Genomic DNA, 24,161 nt, shown 5'->3' on the forward strand with positions numbered 1-24,161 from the left:
ATTTTGTGACGTTTCATGAGGGGGTCCCCAACTTATGTACGAAAAAAAAAATCGCAACCGGGTCGATAGATACCTATATCTCGTCTTTCTATTGGTTGATGATGACATCAACGGGTTACGAAGGGAACGTACACATAGGCCTAGTACACACAACCAGTGTCCGCACAGCTGTAGAATACCATCCATTGATCTCTTTTGAAATAATTAATATTTTATAGATGACATCATTTCCTACTCTATTATTCTCGTAGATCACCACCGGGTGTGATGTTTAATATATTTTAGATCTTTTCTTAATAGTTACAGGTTCAAACTATATCACAAAAAAAGGTAAATATAATACTAAATAGGCTTCGCTAGTTTTCTACTCTCTAGGCTAGGCTGCTTCGATATTTTGCGATCAATTTCGTCGGCCTATAATGAATAAGAGAGCGTATGAATACAGGAGTGAGCCTATGATCCGATAATTGTTTAGGCCTAGCTTGGTTGTCATATAGGCCTAGACAAAAATAGGCATACGATAGGTATATATTATATTATATTATGATACACTCTCTCTGTAGGCTACCTAGGTAGGCTAACCTGGAGTGAGCAGTATGAATGATGATGACTTGTTTTAGTTTTAATAGTGAATTCCATTCAGTTAAATTGCCTTATTAATTAACTTAATTATTATACTATATTAATAAATATAGGACTACAGATACAGTAGGCCTAGCCTATATCCACAAAATACAAAAATGTAATTGTTACACGTTTTATTTCTTTCATTTAGAATACAGAGTAGTTTAACTTAAGCTGTGATGGCAGAAGCTGTAAAAGTTATTGTAAGATGTCGGCCTTTAAATGCCCGCGAGAAAGGCCTCAAGTGCAAAACTGTTGTGGGGATGGACAGCAAGAGAGGTTACTGCGAACTCTTGAAACCCGGAGGCAATGACCCACCCAAGAGTTTCACATTCGATGGAGCTTATTTTGTGGAATCAACTACTGAACAGATTTATGCTGACATAGCATATCCTTTGGTTGATGTATGTTAACATTTTATGGAAATTTACAACAAATTGAAGCTATTTATAGATACTTAACATTATGTATATGCCGTGTACAGTACATTATCTGGCTAACTGCTTTCCTACAAGCCATGGGTGACTTGTGTACTAATAGAGAAATCATCTAACAATCCTGTAAAATGTATTTTATTGACCAGACTACACAAATACTAGCCTATCTACCTGGCTATACTATTTTACTTTTAACTTGTTTATATTTCTGATTTTTCTAGGGTGTACTTGAGGGATACAATGGAACAATCTTTGCCTACGGTCAGACTGGATGCGGCAAGTCCTTCAGCATGCAGGGAATCACTGACCCGCCCACCCAGCGTGGAATCATTCCGCGAGCGTTTGAGCATATCTTTGAAAACATTCAAGTAACCGAGAACGTCAAGTACTTAGTTAGAGCTTCCTATCTGGAGATTTACAATGAGGAGATCAGAGATCTTCTGGGAAAAGATTCTAAACACAAACTGGATTTGAAAGAACATCCAGACAGGGGAGTGTATGTCAAAGGTAAACCAAGAATTGTGTTTTATTTTTTGTAGTTCATTTTACTTTGGTATAAGCGCACAATAATATACAAATAATGAATGTTTGTGAGTGGTGAGAATAATTTGAATGTGTTGAAAGATTGACTGTTAAGAAGGTAAAGAATACAATACTACAGGTTTTTTTTCACCAGTCTCATGCTGCATAACAATTTTTTTTAATAAAACCTGCCATGTAATAGAACCATTCAATAGAACAATTACTGTGCAATAAAGCCATTATGGAACCCTTACTGTGAAATGTAGCTATGAAATAAAACCATTACTGTGTAATAGAGCCATTAAATATAACCATTACTGTGTAATAGAGCCATTAAATATAACCATTACTGTGCAATAGAGCCATTTAATAGAACCATTACTGCACAATAGAGCCATTAAGTTGAACCATTACCATACAATAAAACTAATATAAAGACAATTATGTTTTTGTCTTTAAAGACCTATCAATGCACACTGTTCACAATGTGCGGGAATGTGAGAAAGTGATGGAACTTGGATGGAAGAACAGATCCACAGGAGCAACTCTAATGAACGCCGACTCATCAAGATCTCATTCAATCTTTACTATCCATGTGGAGATGTGCGAAGTTGACGATAGTGGAGAGGATCATCTTCGTGCTGGAAAACTGAATCTTGTTGATTTGGCTGGAAGCGAACGACAAGGAAAAACAGGTAAGAAGTGGTTTTGAATGAACATTCTTTAACCATGTTCATTTCAGGTTGAACTGGAATCTGGGGGAATTTTGATTAGGTCGTCTACGGCCGGACCTACGTCAGCCCACAGTGCAAACCGGTACACAACCAGATCAGCACATGAATATGTATATAACATGTACTTTTTTAATGTGCAAACAAAATTATTATATTACTACCCCACATGGATAGGTTCTAGCTTTGGAAAATGCTTAAAATAAGGTTGACCCAAATATAGCTACAGTACTACTAGTCCATAGTCTTCATTCTGTGCTTTCACAATTCTGTCCACAAGTCTATGTTGTGTGACCAAATGAACGTGAATTAAATTGATTGAAAAATTGAAGAATACTATTTTTAATGTGCACTGCAGTGGATATTTATTTTATTTTTAATGATGCTTCATTGCTTGCTTTATTATTTTTGTTACCATGTTAAAGGGCTAACTGAGACAAGTTTTACTTCTATGTTGGTCCTCAGTTTATGATTTTTTGTATGGCATTTGATGAAATAACTGAATTAGTTACATGTTGTTGCACAGAAACTTATGAGGAACTCTTTTTATTACAGGTGCCACTGGAGAGAGATTGAAAGAGGCAACAAAGATCAATCTATCACTGTCTGCTCTGGGTAATGTGATATCAGCTCTTGTTGATGGAAAGTCTAAGCACATTCCATACAGAGACTCTAAATTAACCAGGCTACTTCAGGATTCACTTGGTAAGTTTCTTGTCAACTTACCCTTCCTAAAAAAAGAGAGGGGCTTGAATAAAAAGCCATGTCAAAAAACTTTTCAGCCATTTTCTTAACTCTATCTAATAAAGAGAGGTGTGAATGAAAATCATGTAAAAAAATTTCAGCCATTTTTGTTACACTTTCTAAAATAGAGAGGCTATGTCAAAAAACAATATCAATATAATAACATGTTTTGTTGAATTTTAACCTTAATATAGTACTCTTGGTTTAATTTTGGTTCCTGGAATTTACCAATAAATATTTCGTCTATTTTTTATATTAAATACTTCACTTATAGTAAATGTTAGGCTCTGTCTACACTATCAAACTAGTTTGACAAAAGAGTGTGATGTGCCCAAATATGTTAGTAATTATGCTCAAATATGGTAGTGATATGACGTCCATATGGGCATATCACATAAAGTTTGATAGTGTTGACAGGGCTTTATTCATCTTTATTTTGGCATATTTGTTTGAAATGGAATAAAATAAATATCAATCAATATTAAGAAATCAAATATGATATCATGGCCTTGTGCACATGGATAAATAAAGATAAAGATAAAATCTTGAACCCATTGTTATAAATCAGTAATTTCTATAACCTAATTTTAAAATATGTTTACCTTGTTATAGGTGGAAATACAAAAACTTTAATGGTTGCTTGTCTGTCCCCGGCTGACAACAACTATGATGAGACACTAAGTACACTACGATACGCCAACCGTGCAAAGAACATAAAAAACAAACCGAAGATTAATGAAGACCCGAAAGATGCGCTACTACGTGAATACCAAGAAGAAATTAAAAAGCTTAAAGAAATTTTATCTGGGAAAATTCCAATGCCAGCGGGCACCGTGGCAGCTCCAGCTGTAGTGCAGGCTGTAGCGTCACCAGTCGATGAGGGCGCACTAGAAGCTGAAAGAGAACAAATAAGAGAGGTATGTACCATTCAATAACAGAAGATAATATTAATTGTCTTAACTTTTAAATCATCTTTTTAAGTAATCTGGGGTCTCTATCATACAAACCCCTTGTTTTCCTGAGACTCCATTTCATCATTTTCTTGAATCATTGTACATACCATTATTTTATTATGATTTGATGAATAAATGTACTTGTATTTGTATTTCACTGACCTCACATTTATGATGCCAGTCACATCCAGGAGGCAGTCTTCTCTAGCATCCAAATATATGCTGGGTCCGACTGTTGAAAGGCTTCCTAAAGTATACAAAATATTCCTTTATCTTCACAGGAATATGAGGAGAGAATTCAAGACATGAAGAAACAGTATGAAGAAGAACAGTCAAGTAAAGCAAAACTGCAGTCTGATATTAACCAATTGAAGCAGTTCTACGAAGAGAAGTTAGCAGAGGTAGATGAGCAAAGAGCGCAGCCAGGTAAAAATTGGCTGAAACCAGTTGAAACTGTTCAATTTGATGCCCTTAGATTTCAGGTGGAAAAAAATGTGACAACAGTGTCTTTGCTTAAATCGTTTTATTCCAGCTCAAGTATAAGTATGACACGCCATATGTGCCAAAATTGTTTTACCAATATTTAGCTAAATCGTCATCTAAAACCTAGACAAATTTCTGTGCTTTAAAGGAAATTATCCTCACATTTAGTTGATTGATTGCACCATAACAGTGGTGTTTAGGTTGATAAATTAGTTGAGTTCTGGTAAAGTGAATTTATTCAAATTTTTGCAGGAGCCCCTGCGTCATCAGCAACAGCAACTACAGCCCAGCCTACATCTGGAACCCAAGTAGTACCGTCGCAACAGATGGCTGTAAATGCACAGCAGCCAAGTACTTCACAACAACCAGGTTCTGGATCACAGGTGGTTTCATCCCAACAACAGGTGGCAGCAGCATCTGTAACACCTGCTGTAAATACATCTAGTGCAGTAAGTCATATAGTTCTTGTGGAGACCTCCATGGTTTCCAGTGGCTATTTCATGTAACTTTCATTTAGATGTCTGCAGTAGCCATATTATATGGTACAGTATGCTGTATTGAATAAAGGATTTGAGTGGTTTACCGTATGGTACTGGGTTTTAGTGGTACCATGGTACTGGTTTTTATTTGGGGTATTATGGTACTGGTTTTAGTACCTTATTAAACATGTTTTTAATCTTAAATTCACAGATCGCAGTTCCTCAGGAGGCTACTAACGGTGCAATATTTGTTCAAACATCCGACTTTGATGAGGGTCCTTCAGCTCCTGCATCCTCCCCTAAGGCCACAGAAGCGGCCTTACCGGTTCTTGACCAAGAAGAAGCCATGAAAAGGTAAAGAAAACACAAGAAAGAAGTTTTAAACCTCTGTCTACACTATCAAACCTTATGTGACAACAAAATGTGATGTGCCCATATATTGACATGATGATGTCATATCACTACCATATTTGGACAAATCACTACCATGTTTATTCATATCAAACTTTTTTTGTCAAACTAATTTGATAGTGTAGACAGAGCTTTAGTTTTAAAATGATGTTTGTTAATTTGTTGATTACATTTTTGTTGCTGTTTACAGAATTCAGATGCTTGAACAGTCGATGGTCGGTGGAGAGCGTGCTAACGATCAAAACCTGAAGCAAAAGAGAAGAAAGAAACTGAAGCATGCAGAAGTGCGCAAACTTCAGTTAGCAAAGGCTATTGCCAAGATGGACGATGATGGTATTATGTTGAATATATACAGTAACATTGAAGATCAGCTTAGGGCCAAGAATGAACAGATTGAGACAATGAAGGCAAAGGTGAATATCCATTTGACTCACTCTATACTTGCTTAAGCATGAAATACCAGTAATACCATAGAATCTATGTTATTTCTTATGACCATTTACAAAGAATGCGGATCGGAAAGATTGCCCTCCTGAAAAAAATATTTTATTTTTTGAATTTTTGTTGCTGAATATGCCATTTAAATATTGCATAGTTATTATTCACTTTGACCAAATAATTGGATTGATAGATTGAAAAAGGAAATATTTACCTGAAAAAAAACTGTAATTTAACGCAAAAATAGTGAAATTGCCTGGAATGAAAGTCAATGGGTTTTTGGTTGGATTTAACCGTTTGTTTTGTCTTTTTACAAGTGAAAACATTTTTTTAAACAGCTTCATGCAAATGATTGTGAAATCAACGATCTTAACAGCGAATTTGAATTTGAGCGAATCGATTACCTGGACACGATACGTAAACAAGAGAAGCAGTTGAAGCTCTTTCAACAGATCCTGGAGAAGGTTCAACCATGTCTACGCAGAGACTGCAATTATTTCAACATGGACAAGGTGAAAGCTGGCTGCACTTGGGACGAAGAAAGTGGAATGTGGAAATTGCCAGAATTGACAATCACAAAAGATAAACTACCAACAGCAGGTAATCTTTCTAGTATTTTAGAGATTCCTGATCATCGCAATAATGATATAGCTAGAATTCGTAACCGTGTGTTAGAATCCATGCGTACTAAACTTGTCTCACTTTAAATCCATCTCTCTTTGATCATAATGTACCTGAGCATTAAAGGTTAGCGACGTTTACGACTTACATCGCATAACCTTAGAATAGAAACTGGGCGGTGGTCTCGCATGGCACCCGATGAACGTCTTTGTAAATTTGGCAAAGTGCAGACCGAGCTTCACGCATTATGTGCATGCTGGCCCCATATACTGCACACATAATTATGCCAAAATTGTACTATACATTGCCATAGCCTACTATCAGAATTTGTTTTCGAAGTTCTTACAGTTAGTGAAAATATTATCCAAGTTTGTTATTGCTATTGTCATGCTTGTATCAACTACTATTTGTGTGCCATGTTGGACACTGTTATCCCTAGTTGTGAGTAAGAATAATAATAAACAATACATACGTTTTATTTTAACGCTATTAAGGCATGGAACAATCCTCCTCTTTATATCAAGAAATCGTCGAACATAACCTCTTTTAAACAGACTCTAAAATCATTGTATTTTTTAATTTAAAAAAAAAAAAACATTTTATACAAATTTTAAATATTTTACTATAATACTTTTAAATATTTCATATTTTACATTTTGGATTTTAACATTTAATCTCTTTTTAGTATAAGGAATCTGTGCAATTTGTTTCTCTGTGTTTCTGGACCCCAATTGAAATAAGTTTTTTAATTTTTGGGATATCCTTTTAACTCGAGTCTGTTGTACTGATTTTTAATTGTTTACATGTTTTTATTGTATGTATCTGTGTTGACTCAGTTAATAAAGAAATCAATCAATCAATACTGTACAGTAAAATAATGATACATTGGTTTGCTACATAAAGCACTTATAATAGATATAGTCTATGACATTTAAGGAGCGTTCCCTTGCATATGGGAAAGCTTATTTACATTAATTAATAATTCTAATAATTTAAACATGATATTGTAATAAATATAAAGGTATTATGCCTGGTGGTCGGCAACCTATGGGTCGATTGACAAACGGAGTTGATAGGTCAACGGCAAAGTACAATCCAGCTGAAATGATGAATGGGCCTAACAGCCAGCATGATGAAGATGGAGCTAGGTATAGGCAGGTAAGCAACTTCTCCTTTTAGCAGGACTTAAGCCACACTTGCATGGGTAAGTCTTACTAACCAGTAGGGAAGAACTCCCTTGCAATCGGCCTAGCAACTTTTCTGGTGCAACGACTTGCGAGCAAGTTAAAATCTTGATTATTAATAAAGGAATGTGAAAATCATGCAGAACTTAGAATAACTGCAGCATATTTCTATTCATATACAGCATATTATGTTTATTACATATCTGCATACCCGAGCTTTATTAATTTTACCCTTCATACTAATAACTCATAACAATGTTCTTTTATTACATCTTCAATAACAATTTGTGATATATTTTTATTTTTCTGGTTTCAATTGTTTCTTTTATTTTTAAATTGAATGCAATTGTTATGATTTTCTTATTATGCATGAACCATCTTCGCATGTTGTATGTTTCCATAGAAACTAAATCAGTCAAGTCATGATGCGGCTCTAGATTATTTCAAGCCAAAACGAGCCAATCATCTTTTAGGCAATCCGACCAATATGTCTACTGGTAAGTCGAATCAACGAATCAACCATAGTGTGAAAGATTTTCATCATTATTAATTGTAAATGTTATATTACTGTTTTCGTGGTTTTTGCGTACATTTTGTCTCTAGATTTCTTATAATTTATTTTCTTTATAAATACAGTAGAACCCTTATTAAAGAGACAAGTTTGAGACCTCAAAAAAGTGTCCTCTTAGGGCTTAGGGCTATCCCCTGAATAGGGCTATCCCCTGAATAGGGCTATCCCCTGAATAGGGCTATCCCCTGAATAGGGCTGTCTCCTGAATAGGGCTATCCCCTGAATAGGGCTATCCCCTGAATAGGGCTATCCCCTGAATAGGGCTATCCCCTGAATAGGGCTGTCTCCTGAATAGGGCTATCCCCTGAATAGGGCTGTCCCCTGAATACAGGCCCGTAGCCAGGGGGGGTTTTTATGGTTCGGGCGAACCCCCCCTTTACAGCGAACCCCCCTTAACCAACTGCGAACCCCCATCCCCGACATGCCCAATACCTCACCCTCATCTCCAAAAATCCTCCAAATACGTGCCCCACAGTACAAAAAGTTGTTTGTAAATTGAAAAATTCGTAAACTTGTTCGTGAACCTTCTTCTCTGTATGAGCGTCAACTAGTGATCAGTGGCGTATCCAGGATTTTGAAGTTGGGGGGGCCGGGAATTGCCAATTTGCCGACAACATTGGTGTCATTATCTGTACATACACGACGTCTCTGATCAATATATGTTCTAGGATTACATAGTCATATTGTCTTATATGGGATAACGATGCAAAATTAAAACCAAACCAACATTATCTGTTAGTATGTTGTATTCATATTACAATATTAAGAAAGAGTTAGGAAAATCTGACTTGTAGTTTTCGAAATATAGGGTCTAAAACATCACCGAAAATGATCGTTTTTAGCCACGAAAGAAGTAAAACAATTTGCGGCCTCAGTCGACAATTCTAATAACTACGCCATTTTTGGTTAAACATTTTTGGTTACATATAATTACGTTTTTTAGTAATTTATTTTATATATCACCATTGGAAATATCAATAAAACATGTTATTAAATGCTTATAAAATATATAAAGTTGTTTACTTAACGGAATTCATTGCTCTAACTTTGTGTAGTAACGATCAGAGATTCATGGTACACGCGCGAGAGAAAACATTCCGCTGCGGGTGATTCGCATCCACCAATCAAATCAGCTAGAATCCTAAATCATTCAACCGTGAGCAATGCCAATCGCGAGAAAGCTCAGCTTTGATTGGCTTACGATGACGTCATATCACAAAATGGTGGTTTTGTAGTTGAGCCTCACGGAATATTCTGTTCCAAAAATAAAATACATGGATATTTCTTATGGTATATGTCCTTTTTCTTTAAAAATTTTGAATAATAAAGGCCTCATATCGAGAAAAAAACCGGGTTTTTGGCACTTATAATAAATATATCTTAGACAAAAAAGCACATGGCATGTGGAACTATATAATCTCTTAGCGTAGGAAGACATACAAATCTCAGGTCATGAGAGGCTCACTGCAGGTCAAAGACTTTTGAGTAAACAATCTACCGCGTACGGCCGTACGTACGTGCTACACATTTTTAACGTGTTTCGTTAGATGTAATGAAAATAAAAAATAGTTGATCTGAAGGGATCAATGATGATATGATATGTAAATAAACAAACACTCAAAAGAATTATATATACAGTTCAATTATTGTCAGAATAAATAGTTAATTTTTTTCACCGGCACCTTTGTTTGCCGACGGCCGCGATGATGTGCCGACGGAAACGAAATCAGGGTGTCTGTAAATTTCTAAAAGCTGCAAATGAATTGCCGATTTTAACCTGAAAAATAAATGTTTGGTCCCTGCATGTAACATGATATTGACGCGTCTCATAGCGAGCTGGCGCACGAACGATTCGTACAAAGGACACCGCCAGACAACTGCGTACCTATAATTGTTTAGATCACTGGCAGTCAGGCAGCATGCATAAAGTATATAGCCTTCCGACGTACATCAGTATTTATGTGTGACTATGAAGTATAATGTATCAGAGGATTATAGTGAATATTAATATTTTACACTATAATATCTATGGTATCAAGTACTGACGTAGTTCACATTATGGCATCCGATTATTTTTTTCTAGACCACCAGCCGATACGTACTAAAATGTATTAATATCACCTATTTACATATTTATATTCCTCAACAAATTGCTGTAAATAAATATTATAGATAGAGCTAGCAAATAGCATTTGCCTTCACCCAGTGTGCTTTTTTCGGGGCTGCTCCTAGATATACGTTCGCATTGAACTTGAACGCAAAACAAAATACGGAGTAAATGATCAAACAATCGGCGGTTCCGCACAGAGCACGCGCATCTAACATACGGCAACAAATAGTTATCGTCATTTAAATTATCGACGTGTTTGAGGAGGAGGAAAAAAGTATGATCTTTTTGCTCATTGGTTATATAGCATGCTGCACGAGAGTGTCTTTTCCGGCCATTTAGGGGTGTCATTTAACAAAATTCGCTTCGCATCAGGCTGGGTGAGGGGGGGGGGGGTTGACCCAAATATTTAGTGTCCGAACCCCCCCTTGACAGATCCTGGCTACGGCCCTGGAATAGGGCTATCCCCTGAATAGGGCTATCCCCTGAATAGGGCTGTCTCCTGAATAGGGCTATCCCCTGAATAGGGCTATCCCCTGAATAGGGCTATCCCCTGAATAGGGCTATCCCCTGAATAGGACTGTCTCCTGAATAGGACTGTGTCCTGAATAGGGCTATCCCCTGAATAGGGCTGTCCCCTGAATAGGGCTGTCCCCTGAATAGGGCTATCCCCTGAATAGGGCTGTCCCCTGAATAGGGCTATCCCCTGAATAGGGCTATCCCCTGAATAGGGCTATCCCCTGAATAGGGCTATCCCCTGAATAGGGCTGTCTCCTGAATAGGGCTGTCTCCTGAATAGGGCTATCCCCTGAATAGGGCTGTCTCCTGAATAGGTCTATGCCCTGAAGAGGGCTGTCTCCTGAATAGGTCTATGCCCTGAATAGGGCTATCCCCTGAATAGGGCTATCCCCTGAATAGGGCTATCCCCTGAATAGGGCTATCCCCTGAATAGGGCTATCCCCTGAATAGGGCTGTCTCCTGAATAGGGCTATCCCCTGAATAGGGCTGTCTCCTGAATAGGTCTATCCCCTGAATAGGGCTGTCTCCTGAATAGGTCTATGCCCTGAATAGGGCTATCCCCTGAATAGGGCTATCCCCTGAATAGGGCTATCCCCTGAATAGGGCTATCCCCTGAATAGGGCTATCCCCTGAATAGGGCTGTCTCCTGAATAGGGCTATCCCCTGAATAGGGCTATCCCCTGAATAGGGCTGTCTCCTGAATAGGGCTATCCCCTGAATAGGGCTATCCCCTGAATAGGGCTGTCTCCTGAATAGGGCTATTATATCCCCTGAATAGGGCTGTCTCCTGAATAGGGCTATCCCCTGAATAGGGCTATCCCCTGAATAGGGCTATCCCCTGAAGAGGGCTATCCCCTGAATAGGGCTATCCCCTGAATAGGGCTGTCTCCTGAATAGGGCTATTATATCTCCTGAATAGGGCTGTCTCCTGAATAGGGCTATTATATCTCCTGAATAGGGCTGTCTCCTGAATAGGGCTGTCTCCTGAATAGGGCTATTATATCCCCTGAATAGGGCTGTCTCCTGAATAGGGCTATTATATCTCCTGAATAGGGCTGTCTCCTGAATAGGGCTATTATATCCCCTGAATAGGGCTGTCTCCTGAATAGGGCTATTATATCTCCTGAATAGGGCTGTCTCCTGAATAGGGCTATTATATCCCCTGAATAGGGCTGTCTCCTGAATAGGGCTATTATATCCCCTGAATAGGGCTGTCTCCTGAATAGGGCTATTATATCTCCTGAATAGGGCTGTCTCCTGAATAGGGCTATTATATCTCCTGAATAGGGCTGTCTCCTGAATAGGGCTATTCCCTGAATCGGGCTGTCTCCTGAATAGGGCTATTATATCCCCTGAATAGGGCTGTCTCCTGAATAGGGCTATTATATCTCCTGAATAGGGCTGTCTCCTGAATAGGGCTATTATATCCCCTGAATAGGGCTGTCTCCTGAATAGGGCTATTATATCTCCTGAATAGGGCTATTATATCCTCTGAATAGGGCTGTCTCCTGAATAGGGCTATTATATCCCCTGAATAGGGCTGTCTCCTGAATAGGGCTATTATATCTCCTGAATAGGGCTGTCTCCTGAATAGGGCTATTATATCTCCTGAATAGGGCTGTCTCCTGAATAGGGCTATTCCCTGAATCGGGCTGTCTCCTGAATAGGGCTATTACATCCCCTGAATAGGGCTGTCTCCTGAATAGGGCTATTATATCCCCTGAATAGGGCTGTCTCCTGAATACGGCTGTCTTCTGAATAGGGCTGTCTCCTGAATAGGGGTTGGCTTAATAGTGTTTACACATATTGCCCTTTTTAATTTCACAGGAAAGTGTCCCCTGAATATGGGTTGGCTTTAGTGTTAAAACACACGAAAGCGTTCCCTTAATAGGTTGTCTTCTACTGTAGAAAGAATCCATAATAGTCTAAATTTGCAATTGCAACAGCTAATGAATGAATTTGTTATCGTTAGAACACTGAATATGTTTCATTTTATAATATGATATGTTTTTGTTTGCTCAGAGTCAAGTGGCATAGGTGGAGTAGGAGCTGGGCCGTTGCTAAGTAGCAGAAACGCAAGACAGGCTGCCCAATCACAACCCCAGGTTATTGCTCCGATGGAGCCATCAATGCGCCGTCCAATGCGGTTAGAAGCCCTTCCAGCGACAAAAGGGAAAAAGAAGAAAAGATCTCCTAACTCACTAGAGCCACTCTGATTTTGTCCCTGTCTGAATAGTAGTTTGTGCTCAATCAAGTACTGTAAAGGAAGATGATATCTTTATGCTGCTATAGTCAGTCCAAAAAGGCACAAATATTATCTTAAGCTCTATTTACTCTATCAAAATGTGAAGTGCCCATATATGGAGAAGATGACATCATATCTCTACCATATATGGGCACATCACACTTTTTTGATATTGTAGACAGAGCTTTAGACGAAGAAGCCATCACAAAACCAACACAAGCAAATAATGTATCCTTTTGATGTAATTTTGTCATTGTCTACAGTTGTGTTATATTATAAATGCTGTATTTAACTGATGTGTGTAAAATGCTATTTATTACGCTCAGAATAATGTAATGTCATTACAGCCCCATTAAAGGCATTTACTAAATTTTGTCTCTGTTGAACGACATTCCAGTTACCTAAACATTGTCCTAAAACGTATATATTATTTAACCCATCTCGCATACTATTTCAAATGTGTCATTTAAAAATTGTAAAAGTTTAATGTCTGTGCGCAAATTGTATAAATACATTTTAATAATATATTTCACAGTGTTAAATATTGTGTGCCAATATTGATTGTATTTACCATGTGTGTGTCATATTACAGTATACCTTAAGCTCTGTCTACACTATCAAATTTATGTGACAAAAAATTTATGTGCCCATATATGGATACAATGATGTCATATCACTACTATATTTGGATACATCAAACTTGTTTGTATATAGAGCTTTAAATATACTAAGAAACGCATCAATATGTTGTTTCCCTATTCATTCATATATTAATATGTATTCAACATTAAACATTCAATTTTAATCGTCTTAATAGCCGTACAGTCAATTTGTTAATGTAAAGATATATTTTTTTGTGAATAATAATAATATATTATAAAAAAAAGGTATATAAAATTTTTGCTATTGTATAGATAGATAACACGTATATTTATGTGCTTGTAAACCAACGAAACAACGTTTTATGCAATGTTTTAACAAAAATATTTATTTTGCTGTGTAATACATTACTTGATTTTGTATTCCGTCCACCTTTTCAGATATATTTTTTACAGTTTCTTTATAATATTATCTAAATATTTTACTTCTTTTTTTATAGCTTAATTAGGCCATGTTTTGTCATCTCCATTTTCACGCAGTGAATAATATGTGAAGATGTTATTGTGCTTTTAATAGTTAAAGATGTATTGTCCCCTAAAAACATGAAAAATTAATTACATCGGACTTTGAATAGGTTATTTTGTTTATTTTAATCAAGTTAATCACTTGCGTAGAAAAAAAAAACGGAAAAGAAAGTATGTTTTCACTAAAATGACAAAATAAATGGTTAAATTCAACAAAAAACCCATTGTTTCACAGTTTTTTCAGGTAAATAATTTTTTTTTCAATCCAAGTTTTGGTCAAAGTGGATAACTATTATTTTATATTAAAATGGCATATTTAACACAAAAATTTAAAAAAATTATTTTTCAGGGGGACAATACATCTTTAACAAATATTTTGCGCCTGCCCTTATTACTGAAGTGAACTAAGTAACTAAAGGGGCCCATTTACACAGACAAGCGGTAACGGTAACCACTCATCTGTGTAAATTGGTCTTAAAGGAGTGATTGTAATCTGTTCTCTGTTAAATTTTATTAATATTATTATTAATTTATAATATTACGCATATATGTATTGTTTAGTATAATTCCGTTTTTATTAGAATAATTTTTTTTTTTTTCTGTGGTATAAGATATTGTTGTGATGTGTGTTTAGAATACAATAAATACATACAAAATACATTTATATATGTCGATATAACACATAATGAACGAACTGAGCAATCATTAAAATATGTATTTTCTTCGTAACTAATAACAATATTTTATTATACCATGGAGAAATAAGTTAGTTTGCGACTTAATAAAAATATAGGCGTGTATTAAGTATTCAGTACATGATATATTTAGTAGTTAAAAAATTTATCAAAAATATATTAAATATATACGGTATTTAATGGTATTGTACTGTAATTTAACAGATCACACACTTATCTACCATTTCTGTTACCGTACTTAAAAAAAGGTTATTTTAGCGACAAGAACTCCCAAATGAACTGTTTTACATAAACATATCGTAGCTCTACCGCTACCTTTAGTACCGTACTTACTGTAATTCTGTTTGCTGAAAAGGTTAAACACTTTCAGTAATGGATTGTATATGATCGTTCATAACTGTGCAATATATTGTGAATTATGTCGTCTAAAATCTGTTTTGTATGATTTTTTGTTTTATCATATATTTGTGTAATATTAATACAACCAACCACGAATGTACAATCATATGTTTTCTAATTGAGAATATTGTATTTAATCGATCTATATACTACTACTATACCCTATTGTAGTCGAGTGATAACGGGAGTGTGTACCGTGGTCTGTAAATTCCATTTTCACGATTTTAGTCGCGTGCAACGCGACTCTACAGCTCACTATGTCGGTCGGTATAAACACTAACTCAAATTTGAGCACGCGACTGCAGCCATGTATATGGCCTTGTTTTTTTTTTTATCAAACTCTATAACCTACATAACATTGTGTGGCTGGTTTATAGTCGAGAGTACGACACCACGCAATAACATTCATATGTTGCGTATATCACCCCGGTAGTCATCTTTTGCACACTATAATTGAACTTGCTGCATAGAGATTAGATAATATCCTATATAGCACGTGAAGATTGATCCAGGTACTGCCAGGTACTGTACGGCACTTATTAATGTTTACTGTTCTTTTATCATTGAAATACATTTGGGTTATTCTATTATATTAGAAGGGAATATTTTATTTATAATTTAATATATTTTTAAATTATAGTCGTAATAAATGATAGGCATTATTAGATAGCACGGTTTATAACTTACAAAAAAAAAATTGCGTTATAGTTGAACTTAATACTGTATTTATAACTGGGAGATGATAGCAATTTGGCAAAGGTTGCGGCGGACGATGATACTACATTATTATTATTAGTTCCGTTTCTAAAACTAATATTAGGCATAGACCTACATTATAATCACTTGAACCATGGATTTTTAATCCATGTTTAAACATACACTTTATGTTTAGCCTAGTAGTCAGATTTGAAACTGCTCTCACGTTAATACAACAAACCTTGTCTTGAATTTCAGAAAATGGATGTTCTTGGGTTTGAAATTCCGAACGCTTCAACATGGCTGTTACTGTTACTTTTACTGATTCTCACATACATGTAAGTATGGTCTAATTTTGAAAACTAGGCCTAGATTGTAAGACTGGCCTAGTATTATACGATTGCGACTCAAGATTGTGAGGGTAGGATGGAGAATATGTAAATAAGCATGATATTTTAAATATTTAACTATTCCTGTTTAAATGTTGGTTTTTTAAATCTCTTTATCTAGGTATGTAACATGGGGCCACTCGACGTTTTCAAGAATGGGTGTACCTGGTCCAAAACCCCTTCCAATAATTGGGAACATGCTTGGACTGATCGGGGTAGGTTTTTCTAATTTCCTATATCAGTCAAGAGGAAAAAGCTTCCTACTTTCTAGGATTTGTATGTGGTTAAGTTATCAGATATTCAATTGTTATTCAACTCTTAACTCCCTTTGTGAAACTTGACTACGGGCACCTCTCCCCCCCCCCCCCTCTCCCCTGATATTGTTTTCCTCTGTGTCACATTCCTTATGTCATCCTATGTTAAATTTAAAGAAACAATATAGTGTTCGACTAATAGATCGATTGGAAGTTTAAAGCTCATGATACCATTGTCGATACCATTACTGATAACTTTCCTAATCAAAATGTTATTGCTGAGCAGGCCAATTCATTACCGGTATTATTATCTTTATTTTATTTAGGGAATGCCATTGCATACGATTTATAAAGAATTGGTAGAGAAATATGGAAAAGTATGTGGGTAAGTTAAGAAATTAAATAACTAATCCTAAACAAAGCATCCATTTCAAGCCTTGGAATAATCAATTGACACACGATTTTGTCACTATGTAATATCTAATTGACTATTGACAGTCAGTTTAATTCAATGTGTATCACGTATCACACAATATCACGTATCACGTAAATAACCTGAGTAAATTTGGATTGGCGGCTATGTTTAACGACAATCAATTTAGTCATTGTAATCAATTTACTTTATAAAATGAACTATGACGTTTATATTATTTATTTAATTTCAATAGTTTCTACGAGGGAAGAACTCCAATTTTATTGGTAGCAGATATAGACATGATGCAAGAAATAATAGTGAAAAAATTCGCAAACTTTCGCAATCGGAGAGTAAGTAAGCTGTTAACTTTTATAGCATAATGTTTATTTTAAATCGATAATTACTTTCTTTTGATGAACTACATTAAAAGACGATATGAGAATAATACGAATAGGAACATAATTATATAATACATTTTTTAATATATTTCTCGTATTGTTCTTTCGATAAAAAAGTAATATGATTATATTGTTTTACTGTACATCTCAGAACTTTCCATTGAACAACGGCATTCTCGATGAAGGGGTGAACAATCTTCAGGATGATCACTGGAGAGAAATTCGAAACGTATTATCGCCAAGTTTTTCGGCAGGTAAAATGAAAAAGGTAAATAAAAAAATTAATGAAAGCTATTACAAACTTTAGAAAATTTACGGGAAAATGGTCATAACAGCAATAATGTTGATACTTAATGTTATCGTAACGAATATAATGTTCTTAAAGATGATGGAAAAATGATTAACTACAGTTGATGATTATATTTACAGATGTCTCCCTTACTAAATGCTTGTTGTGATGGACTTGTTAAAAATGTCCTCGAAAAAGAAGCTGCAAAAGAAAACGTCGAAGTTAAAGAGTGAGTAAAATATTTCATTATTAAATATTCTAGTTTTTCGGAAAGCAAATGAAATACCTAAATAGCGTGTTTTAATATCGATTAATCCAGATGTTTAACCCTCGAAATTCACTCGAAAACCCAGTAGTAAAATACGTTAAACCGTACGTTGCATATTCTATGGTTTTTTGTTTGTTTTGTTCTTTTGTTGCTGTTTTTTTTTTGCAGTAGATACATTTTTCTATTTTCAATCTCTCTTTTTTTTTTGACATTGATAATAAATAAAGTAACCATTAATATTGTTTTATAAATGTAGATTATTTGGAGCGTTCATTATCGATTCTGTTGCGAGTTGTGGATTTGGATTAGACGTAAACTGTCAAACAAATAAAAACCACCCATTTCAGATGCATTGCAAGAAAGCCTTTGATGTTAACTTTAGTAACATTTTTCTGGCCCTTTCTGGTAAGCAAGCAAACTTATGTGTCTCTTTAATTTCTTTTAAGTAGTCATAACTAAATTTATTTGATAATAGAAGAGTTTCACATAGGGTCCATGTGTTCTCTTACTTTCACCGTTTAAACAATATATAACTATACTGTAAATATTTAAAAAACGAAACCGAAATGGAACTAACTAGAAGGTTACCTGTTCCTACACATACATACAAGATTCCATAAGTACTCTTTGATCTTTACAAACGTTGTTATTCTTATATTGCAATAAACCAATATCAATATTTTTTTCTTTATCTTTTTTCTTTATAGTACTTTTCCCCTGGATCGGACACATTTTGAACCTATTTAAAGTTGCGGCAATAACGCCGAAAGAAACTCTAGAATTCTTTACCGATGTTACTAATCAGGTTATTCAGTTGCGCAAAACAGACGAGAAATCAAGAGTACGTTTTTTGTTCAATTGCAGTTTACTATAACAAATTCATTCAATTTCAAAGAATCGTATAATTCATTAGATATTTTGTAAATCAGAAGTATGTTTTGGTTACAGAGAATTGACTTCATGCAATTGATGATCGATTCACACACTAACACTCATAATGACGAAAATGATAAAGTTTCATCTTCAAAAGGCCAACTCACGAACAACGAAATACTAGCACAAGTAAGTAAAGTATAAAGAAGATAAGAAGACGATTTTTTGTTTACTTTATAAAGAAAAATTGAGTTTCAGAAATGTTAAATATTTTATTATAGGTTCTTTACTCTAAAATTATAATCGCTTTATAAATTATTAATAAATTATTCGGATATGTATTTATCAGTCACTGACGTTCTTCTTCGCTGGTTTTGAGACAACAACAACGGCACTTTCGTACATCTCGTATATACTGGCACGAAATGGAGATAAACAAGACAAGTTAATTCAAGAAATTGATGAGGTCACTGGAGGAAACACCGACATCGGTTACGATATTGTTTCGAAAATGCCATATTTGGACATGGTGGTTACAGAATCTGTAAGGATGTTCCCACCAGCAACAATGTAAGTATACAATTTTTTTCAAAAAAAACTAAGGCAATCTAGCAACAAGATTCTTATCTCCGGAGATCAAAGTATTTATCTATGGCTGCGACACGATCAGTTCCACGCCCATTAACAGACACCGCGCGCCATGGAGATAATATTATGTAGGTTTACATTGTATAATAATGTTGGTATTTGTCGCAGCCACACATAAGATCAAAGGACTGTTTCTGAAAGGAAATCTGAATCTGAATTCTATCGAATTTCTATCGATTACTGGTACTTTTATTCTTAAAGATTTGATCGTGTGTGTTCAGAAAGTTGCACAGTGAATGGCATTCAAATTCCGAAGGGAATGGTCATCAACTTTCCTGTCTATGCAATTCATAGAGATCCTGAAAATTACCCCGAACCCGACAGCTTCAAGCCAGAAAGGTGAGTCCGTTAATATATATTTTCACAATAATGTCCATTCCTGTTACAATGATAAGCTATTTTTACCTTTTCATTTTTACAAATATTAATATTATTTAATTATTTTTTTTGTTATTATTATTTTAAAAAACAAGGTTCAGCAAAGAAGGTAAACAGCAACGAAGTCCGTTTGCATTTGAAACATTTGGTAATGGACCTCGAAACTGCATCGGCATGAAGTTTGCTTTGATTGAAATTAAAATGGCAATTGTTAGAGTTTTACAAAAGGTGAAATTTGAAGTCTGCCCTGAGACAGAGGTATGTAATCTACGTCACTAGAATTCAAGTTTAGATTGCATTTTGTAAGTTTTCCCTGGTCTTCCATTCGACACGGCCACTTCCATTCTGAAGTCTTAACATCTAATCCCCTAACACTATCAAACTTTATGTGACAAAAAAAAATGTGATGTTCCCCTATATGAACACAATGACGTCATACCACTACCATATTTGGACACATCGCACTTTCTTCTCAAACTAATTCGTTAGTGTGGACAGAGCTTTAGTCTATCTTTTCCGTTTTCTTTCATTTTCAGATTCCACCAACTCCTCGTACAGCTGGTATCCTCACACCTGCAAATGACTTATTTCTAAGAGTTGTTGCCAGAGATTAACTACTACAACTAGAACACTACCGGCAAGAAATAGACTAGAATTTCAACGTGACATATAATATGTGTAATTTTGATTCAAAATTGCCTCACACTATAGTTATTAGGGAGAGGGAGACATTCATATAAAAATGTTTGCTTTTTTTCTTTCCTATGGCCGGCCGCGATTTTTTTTTTCGTACATAAGTTGGGGACCCCCTCATGAAACGTCACAAAACATGAATAATTCATCAGTTAAATTTTCTTGTTCCGTGTGCACCCAAGCGTATATCAACAAGAAGTGATTACACAAGTGCGGTACGATTCTAGGCCTATCTCCGCTGTTGTTGCGGCGTGCGATTTCATAGAAGAATAGCGGCGTTTTGTGTGGATTGTCGAAATAATCAGCCTTTGTTTATGGTGTTTTTAATATAATTTATTACTAAAGAATTACGTGTTAAAATTATAGTTTCTATTAATACTATAGGCCTAATTATTAGTCTCTAAACCCATGTCTATTCTAGTAGTAGCTGTGTGGGTACGGTGTGTGACGTGTGTGTGTTAGGTACGTATGACACAATCCGAGTAATAAGTCAGCAAAATTAAACATTAAACATTACACAAAAATACATTTTTTATTCTCGTGGGTCTAATCTTCCCATCTCATGTGTTCATATACGCGCATTTTTAAAGTTCCTTTGAGTTCATGCATATTGTTTGATAATAAAATAGCAGAATAAAAAAAATACAGTACACAATTTATACAAATTCTTTATTCTTGTGGGTCTAAGCTTTCTTTGGGCTATGTCCAATGAATTACTACTTAGTGTAATGTCTTGCCTAGCTGTTGATTAGCCTCGACTCGACACATTTTGTGTGAAGAATAGTGCGCGAAGGCAATCACGTGAATTGACCTAGAATCCTACCTAGGCCTACTGTAGAAAGAATCGTATCGCAGTTGTTCGTGTAATCACTTCTTGTTGCTATACGCTTGGGTGCACACGGAACAACAAATTTAACTGATGAATTATTCATGTTTATTTTTGTGACGTTTCATGAGGGGTCCCCAACTTATGTACGAAAAAAAAAATCGCGTGCGGTACGATTCTAGGCCTATCTCCGCTGTTGTTGCGGCGTGCGATTTCATAGAAGAATAGCGGCGTTTTGTGTGGATTGTCGAAATAATCAGCCTTTAGTTTATGGTGTTTTTAATATAATTTATTACTAAAGAATTACGTGTTAAAATTATAGTTTCTATTAATACTATTAGGCCTAATTATTAGTCTCTAAACCCATGTCTATTCTAGTAGTAGCTGTGTGGGTGTGTGTGACGTGTGTGTGTTAGGTATGACCAAAGATAGTTACACTATCTTTGGTATGACACAATCCGAGTGTAATAAGTCAGCAAAATTAAACATTAAACATTACACAAAAATACATTTTTTATTCTCGTGGGTCAAATATTCCCATCTCATGTGTTCATATACGCGCATTTTTAAAGTTCCTTTGAGTACATGCATATTGTTTGATAATAAAATAGCAGAATTAAAAAAATACAGTACACAAATTATACACATTCTTTATTCCTGTGGGTCTAAGCTTTCTTTGGGCTATGTCCAATGAATTACTACTTAGTTTAATGTCTTGCCTAGCTGTCGATTAGCCTCGACTCGACACATTTTGTGTGAAGAGTGCGCGAAGGCAATCACGTGAATTGACTTAATCCTAGGCCTACTGTAGAAAGTATCGTATCGCAGTTGTGTATAATCACTTCTTGTTGCTATACGCTTGGGTGCACACGGAACAACAAATTTAACTGATGAATTATTCATGTTTATTTTGTGACGTTTCATCAGGGGGTCCCCAACTTATGTACGAAAAAAAAAATCGCGGCCGGTGTAAGATTTAAATGTGTCCGGTGGTTGAAAGTGTCCACTGGACAATTTTCAGCATTGAATAGTGTAATACCAGCTGTTGAAAATGGCTGCAACCACCCGGGCAGCTTTCATCGATAAAAAAGTAGGACCATCGACATCGACATCATATTAACCCCGTAAAAACTAGGGCACTGGACGGTCACCAACTCCCGTTAGGGTAATTATAATTCCTTAGAATACCAACTTGAATCGCAAAATATCAAGTCGATTGAAATAAATATTACTATTATTATATCTGGAGACATATAGTCTAATCAAATTAAATTGTTTGTTTTTGATTGAGTATATACAACCTGTTGTCAATTTGAAGTAAATCGACAACTTGAAAAAATATATAGCCTACCGGTACTGTATTATTATTTCTAGGGAATGAATATCACTAAATCATATAGGCATAGGGCCTACCTATTTTCGTTCTCTCGAAATATTATTTCATTGGAATTCGCATTACTAATTCGCGAGAGAACGAAATAATTTCCCTCGAAATTATTTCGTTCTCTCGATCATTCCTTGTCTCGAAGTAGTAATTCGTTTTTTATATTGTTCAGTTCTTGAAATCTTATTTTGTTCTCCCTAAATATATTTGTTCCCTCAAAATATTTTTCAGTTCTCAAAATATTATTTTGTAATATTCATAATACTGTTACTAATTTAATAATATTAACTGATAACAAAAGTGCTTTAAACAAGTAAGTTCGTCATTGTTAAAGTGAGTTCTTTTTCATTATATTTTTTTTCACAGATGCCTGATTTTGGTTTTATTTAATGAAACATTGAATTGGTTAGTCACAATATTTTTTTTGTTTCTAGAGATTTTACATTATTTATTTATTTATCTAAAATACATTTGAAAAATATTGTTGATGCATATTACCAAAAAATATTTATTTTTTTATATTTTATATGGCAAAATAAACACCTTAATTGCGCATCATAATTATTCGTTCACTCAAGGGTATTTCGGTTTTTTGTTTTTTTTTAATAATCTCTAAAAAAAAAAAACGTCCACCTCTCTTAAGGGACCACTTCTCATAATTCCGTAACGACCACCTTTCGCAAATTACCACCTCTATTGAGGTGGTCACTTACGGGAGGTGTAGTCGGTAAAAGAAGTGGTCGTCTACGAGCGGTGGTAGTTTATGAAAGCAGTCCGTTATGAGAGGTGGTTACCCCTTCAGGAGGTTGTCCATTGTGAGAAGCGGTCCTTTAACAGAGGTAGTCCCTTTTAAATATTAAAGGTGGTCGCTAACAAGGGTGGTTGCTTACGATCAGAGTGCTAAGTTTTGAAAGCCGATCACTTACGAGAGGTGGATAGACTGACGGCAAGTAGAGAAATACATTTGCACATGATTTAGACATTTAGGTTTGTAAAATATATAATATTTTATTAGCTGGCGATATTAACTACATTAGCTGTGAGGCAATTTTCGTTACTACATTACCTGTTGAGTTGTACATTAGTATAATGTTGATTTTTATTTGATAAATAAGCTGTTGGTGTTTCTACATCATTAGCTAGTTCTAGGCTAGGTTTTATTATATGGGTGGATTTGACTTTTCTACACTAGCAGTTTTGAACAGGGCCTACTGTATTAGTTTAAATGGAATGCTACAAGTTGTATTATTTTTTTTAATTTATCGTTTTGTGTACTAAAGTGGCAGCATAATCAGTATTTATTTTTACCAGATGTCCAGCAAGGGTAATGTCCCAATTGGTAATTGCCACAATTGTCAGGTCA

At 35.4% G+C, this 24,161-nt stretch overlaps 2 protein-coding genes across 3 annotated transcripts; both read left to right on the forward strand.

The window, feature by feature from the left end:
- Positions 1 to 176: 176 nt before the first annotated feature.
- Positions 177 to 15,472, forward strand: LOC140054417 (kinesin-like protein KIF17). Of its 2 annotated transcripts, XM_072099393.1 has the most exons (14): positions 178 to 330; positions 776 to 1,028; positions 1,283 to 1,568; positions 2,045 to 2,278; positions 2,870 to 3,019; positions 3,671 to 3,975; positions 4,293 to 4,437; positions 4,747 to 4,943; positions 5,185 to 5,327; positions 5,575 to 5,797; positions 6,161 to 6,422; positions 7,465 to 7,601; positions 8,031 to 8,124; positions 12,847 to 15,472. In XM_072099393.1, exons 2-14 carry the CDS (start codon positions 804 to 806, stop codon positions 13,038 to 13,040), a joined length of 2,595 nt encoding a protein of 864 aa, XP_071955494.1. In that variant the 5' UTR covers positions 178 to 330; positions 776 to 803; the 3' UTR covers positions 13,041 to 15,472. The 2 variants fall into 2 exon arrangements, with proteins under 2 accessions (XP_071955495.1, XP_071955494.1); XM_072099394.1 differs by lacking the exon at positions 8,031 to 8,124 and having other exon boundaries at positions 177 to 330; positions 12,847 to 13,001.
- Positions 15,473 to 16,838: 1,366 nt separating this feature from the next.
- LOC140054071 (cytochrome P450 3A24-like) lies at positions 16,839 to 22,839 on the forward strand. The gene is made up of 11 exons (XM_072098906.1): positions 16,839 to 17,011; positions 17,295 to 17,391; positions 17,591 to 17,707; positions 17,869 to 17,957; positions 18,253 to 18,401; positions 18,704 to 18,837; positions 18,945 to 19,058; positions 19,219 to 19,439; positions 19,719 to 19,856; positions 19,991 to 20,153; positions 20,432 to 22,839. The coding sequence occupies exons 1-11, from the start codon at positions 16,956 to 16,958 to the stop codon at positions 20,507 to 20,509; spliced, it is 1,356 nt and encodes a 451-aa protein (XP_071955007.1). The 5' UTR covers positions 16,839 to 16,955; the 3' UTR covers positions 20,510 to 22,839.
- The last annotated feature ends 1,322 nt before the right edge of the window (positions 22,840 to 24,161 follow it).

Source organism: Antedon mediterranea, chromosome 7 (genome assembly GCF_964355755.1).
Source record: "Antedon mediterranea chromosome 7, ecAntMedi1.1, whole genome shotgun sequence".
Taxonomy (NCBI): Eukaryota; Metazoa; Echinodermata; class Crinoidea; order Comatulida; family Antedonidae; genus Antedon; species Antedon mediterranea.

Coding starts and splice junctions, on each gene's coding strand:
- LOC140054071 (XM_072098906.1), top strand. CDS start 16,956: ATGCCATTGCATACGATTTATAAAGAATTGGTAGAGAAATATGGAAAA. Junction 17,392..17,590: donor CAAACTTTCGCAATCGGAGA/GTAAGTAAGCTG, acceptor TGTACATCTCAG/AACTTTCCATTGAACAACGG. Junction 19,059..19,218: donor ACAACGAAATACTAGCACAA/GTAAGTAAAGTA, acceptor TGTATTTATCAG/TCACTGACGTTCTTCTTCGC.
- LOC140054417 (XM_072099393.1), top strand. CDS start 804: ATGGCAGAAGCTGTAAAAGTTATTGTAAGATGTCGGCCTTTAAATGCC. Junction 1,569..2,044: donor CAGGGGAGTGTATGTCAAAG/GTAAACCAAGAA, acceptor TTGTCTTTAAAG/ACCTATCAATGCACACTGTT. Junction 4,438..4,746: donor TGAGCAAAGAGCGCAGCCAG/GTAAAAATTGGC, acceptor AAATTTTTGCAG/GAGCCCCTGCGTCATCAGCA.